Consider the following 4,431-nt stretch of genomic DNA (forward strand, 5'->3'; position numbering starts at 1 on the left):
TATATATATATATTTCAAACATCTATATTTAAAATTACCTACTTTCATAACCTACAAACTTTACTATAGCCAGACTCCCATCTGGAGAAAAAACATCTTAAATTAGATTTCAAGTATTCATCAACATTAAAGTTGTTGCTCTAAGTCCTTTGAAGGTCCTGAGACAAACACTCAATTACAATTATATAAATATTCAATCAAAATAATTATATAAATATTCAATCAAAAATAAGGGGGGGAAGTAAAAGAACAGAAGCAGCTCCTAGAGCAGCAGTACAAGTCCCCTGTGCAGGCCAGCTCCCACCCATCCAGCTTTCCAGACCCCTCAGCCTTCCAGCGCTGGTCTCCCACAAAATTTGGCAACTGCCAGAGGCTAAGTTGCCTTATCTTTTGCAGTCACTTGAAATTATTTACATCACTATCCCTTCTTGCTCAGTGATAGTGATTTGCAGGGAACCCTCCCAATTGCCTTCTGTGTGTGAACTGCACAAAAAGGAACGAGGGATTGAAGGAAGCCAAGCAGTATTTTTTTGACTCCCAGAAGACAGATATGGATTGCACATAACCCTGGAAAAACTTCTTTTTAAAATCCTAGAATTATAAACAGGAAAACTCATTCCTCATAAATAACCTGACACCACTCCTTTGTCAAAAGGTTTTGGCATGGAACGTATTTCCTTTACAGTTTAATTCTGATTGTTCATTCGAACAGCTTAAAAAACTAAGTCTATAATAAAACAAATATTTTGCTCATATTTTTGACTTCATTAAAAAAAAATAGTTTGAGTCACTACTTTTCTAGTCCTCAAAAAAATTTCAGAGAGACACCAACATTCGAATGAGTCCCTTAAAAATGTGTATTTCACCTAAGAGCAGTAATGACCTTGAGAAAATGCACACGGTGTGAACAGCTTTTCCTCCACCCTGCAGAAACATTCCCATACTCAACTACAGCCCCTAAACAGAACTTCTGCCACATGAACAAGACAAGGCCAATGCCCCAGTGCTTACAAAATCTGACCACATGCATTTAAATTCCTTTTGGAATAGGTCAGTGTACACCTCAGTTGGATGATGACTGCAAGAGCCTTGTTGGGCTTGCAGGGGCCATGGGAGTGCTTTTAGTTTTAATGAGAAGCAGACAGGGTAACTGAAGCCACCTATGAGGGTAAATTAAAACAGCCCATCTCTTGCAGCCCTGTCCCCCTGGCAGCTGGAAAAGGCAGTAACCTCTGGAAGCATCAGACTTTTCTGAGGGGATCCCTAGGTCACAGACTCTCTTGCCCTCCCAGAGCAGTGCTTGCTATTATCCACAGAATCACCCAAATGTATTGTTGGCACCTCAGTGCCTTACTTCCAAGACATTAACCCTGAGGCTTCAACTAATGCACGAGTGATTTTCATGTCTGGTCACTTCTTGAAGTGGAAAATAGGTTCCTACTTGAGCAGTAATGTCTTGGCATTCATGATCACCCCAGAGTGGTTTTACACCAAAGTGTAAACCAAAGTCCCAACACCCCAGGTACTTGCTAACCCCAGAGGTGCTGGGGCTGAGGTACCTGGCTCCAGTTACAGCCCCACAAGATGCAGGCTTTGGCCATGTGGCTAAACCGATTCCTGCTCCGCTCCACTGCTCCGCAGAGGCACCGGCACAGCTCCAACTGCACCTCCGACCCAATGTGGGCCTATGACCAACCCTTGACTGCAAAGCACGGACCAGCCTGCTGGTCTGACGTCCCGCGTGGCACAGGTAAGGGGCAGTGAAGCAGAGAACAGGAACCAAGAGCTGGAGTGTTGGTTTGGTCAGATTTGGTTTGGTCAGGGGAAGCCCCATGCCGTGAAGCACCACCTGGTTTGCACAGGGAGCACAGAGGGTCTCTGAGATGATCTTCAGAGAGCACAGGTGACACCTCCATGGGCACGAGCCACGGGATGTGTTTGGACACGTCCCGTACCACACATCACCTCATCTGCCACTGATGTCATGAACTAAAAAGGGGTTTTAAGAACTCCTCCTGTACAGCAGTTCGTCGAATGGACCTCAAACATTCCGCTTCCATCTTACAGTTTGACATAAAGCAGAAGTGTCTACACCTTTAGGAAAAACACTTTTTAAAGTAACAGTCAAAACAAATGAGTGCACCCAATTAGCTTTGTGAAGCCCATCACACATGTAAAGCCAAAAGGCAACGAAACCTCAGAGACACAACAACTTGGGTGAAAGCAGATATAACGCCCAGGAAATAAGTTTTAACAGCTCTTTTGTCCATTCCAAGAGTTTCTCATTAATACCCAGCAGGGGACTGGTTTTGGCAATTCAGGCTTAGTGCCCTTAAAACGAGCAAATTTTTTTTAAGCTGTCACATTACTGTTACAGTTAAGGTTGTATTCTGATGAGTTCCTGGGATATACAAGTCACCTACTTCTAAACGTTATAGGCTTCTGCACATTACAGACTAAACTTCTTAACTTACAAATAATTATTTTTGCTGTTTCCAGTTTACAATGGTAAAAAAAAAATGAAGACTTCACAATGGGTGTAAATGGGAGGTAAATGTATTTTTAAAAACAGAATAAAAAGCTGCATGTTAAAAACTGGGTCACAGACTAATAAATACATACATCGAAGACATGAAATTTTCAGCAGCTGGTTTTAAAGAGCAAGGAATTGGGAAAAAACTAGCTGTCCAGACTCCATTCTGGCTCTGTTGTCTATGTGCTAAAAATATCTGCAGTTCAAAAACAAGTTAACAGAGCAGTAGAATCAGCTTTGTCACCTATTTTTAAAAAATTAAGCTACTTCCTAAAAGTGTGGTGTAAAACCTAGAGAAACTTTTAATTTCTTCATGCACTTGATGACACTGAATTAAAAAAAGAAATTATTTTAACCCAGAAAAAATGAGTCATTGTATACAGTAAGGACAGCCTTACTGCAGGTTTTCTACAGCAAAAGTATTTCTAGAAATACACCAGAAATTACTTTCCTATAACAAAATATACAATTATGTGTCAGATCATCATTGAGTTTCATTACTCAGGCGAAACAGAAACAGTTACTGTGAAGTTTCAAAAGAACCCCAAAGAAACCCAACTCCAAACAGCAAAAAGATGTTTTGATGGCTGTGGAGATGCCAGAAAGCAATGCTGGACACCAGGAATTTCCAGAACAACTCCCTTTCCAAAGTGATGTGCAGTTTGTGAATTAGACCATGAGTGAAAACTGATCTTGTTCTATGGGCTTCTCCACCCAGGCTCCAAGTCCTGCCTTCAGGAATGCTTTAAACAAACACTCTTTGGCAGTTTGATACTCAGTGGCTCCTTGCTTGGTATCGTGGTACAGGTTGGGCTTGAGGATCTTTGAGCGCAAGCTGGAGGAAAGCTGTGGGGATTACAGACAAGAAAAGAAGAGAGACAAGACCCTATTAAGCCAAACAGCTTGAGAGTGACTGAGTTATTCAAACAACTAATATTGAAACAATGTAAGGATCTACCAAACAAAATGGTTGAGGCCAAAAAGCCACAGATGTGCTTTCTGGTAGCTTTTCTTTCTGAGAGGAAAAAGGAAAACCTCAGTAGTTTCAACTGCAGTGAAAATGGGATTATCCTTCCAAATAAATAAAAATGAGAAGGCAAGTTCAAAGGAGACAGCATCCTTTGCTTAGTCAGCTATAAACCAAGGGGTATGCATTTTGGTCCAGACAGCACCACATTAAAGAGTAAGTTAACAAACACATATTCTTTTACATTACTGTGTGGGGCAGTAGGTAACTGGCCTCAAGTTGCACCAGGGGAGGTTTTGATTATGTATTAGGAAAAAAAATTATGGAAAGGGTTGTAAAGCAGTGGAACAGGCTGCCCAGGGAAGTGGTGGGGTCATCATCCCTGGAAGTGTTAAAAAAAAAAAAAAAAAAGTGTGGATGTGGCACTAGAGGAAGTGGTTTAACAGTGAACACGATGGCAGTGCTGTGCTGATGGCTGGACTTGATGACTTTAAAGATCTTTTCTGGCTTTGATGATGCTGTGATTCTAACACCAAGCTTAGCTTAAAACAGGCTCACAAAGTGGCTTCTGAGCCCAGAGAGCACACAGAGATACTTGACTAAGCACTGGGCAGCGGGAGCTGTGGCAGCCTGGGGGCCATACCTTGGCGTGGATACGCATCCAGCGGCTGTAGAACGCGTGCTTACACAGGCGGGACGCACGGCCCATCTCGTCCTTGCCAGTCGTGGCATTAATGACTTCCAGGCCGGTGTCTCCTACTGTCCAGTTCACACTGAAGTTTGGGGCTTTCCCTGGCTGACGGGCTTCTGCATTGCTGATACCTGAAAGGAAAGTGATGTTTAAGGACAATAACACATACAAACTATTGACTATTTTTTTTTTTTTTTTGTTTGGGGAGCAATCTGTTTGTAAGACCGCTCTTTTACTTTG

General features: G+C 42.2%; 1 protein-coding gene across 1 annotated transcript; it reads right to left on the minus strand.

Annotated features, from left to right (window-relative positions):
• Positions 1-2,540: 2,540 nt before the first annotated feature.
• LOC108510585 (double-stranded RNA-specific editase 1-like) lies at positions 2,541-4,352 on the minus strand. The gene is made up of 2 exons (XM_017840256.1): positions 4,144-4,352; positions 2,541-3,379 (listed from the first exon to the last, which is right to left on the minus strand). Exons 1-2 carry the CDS (start codon positions 4,207-4,209, stop codon positions 3,203-3,205), a joined length of 243 nt encoding a protein of 80 aa, XP_017695745.1. The 5' UTR covers positions 4,210-4,352; the 3' UTR covers positions 2,541-3,202.
• Between the last annotated feature and the right edge of the window lie 79 nt (positions 4,353-4,431).

This window comes from Lepidothrix coronata, unplaced genomic scaffold (genome assembly GCF_001604755.1).
Source record: "Lepidothrix coronata isolate B3197 unplaced genomic scaffold, Lepidothrix_coronata-1.0 Scaffold1439, whole genome shotgun sequence".
In the NCBI taxonomy this organism is placed as follows: Eukaryota; Metazoa; Chordata; class Aves; order Passeriformes; family Pipridae; genus Lepidothrix; species Lepidothrix coronata.

Coding starts and splice junctions, on each gene's coding strand:
- LOC108510585 (XM_017840256.1), bottom strand. CDS start 4,209: ATGGGCCGTGCGTCCCGCCTGTGTAAGCACGCGTTCTACAGCCGCTGG. Junction 3,380..4,143: donor GGATGCGTATCCACGCCAAG/GTATGGCCCCCA, acceptor TAATCCCCACAG/CTTTCCTCCAGCTTGCGCTC.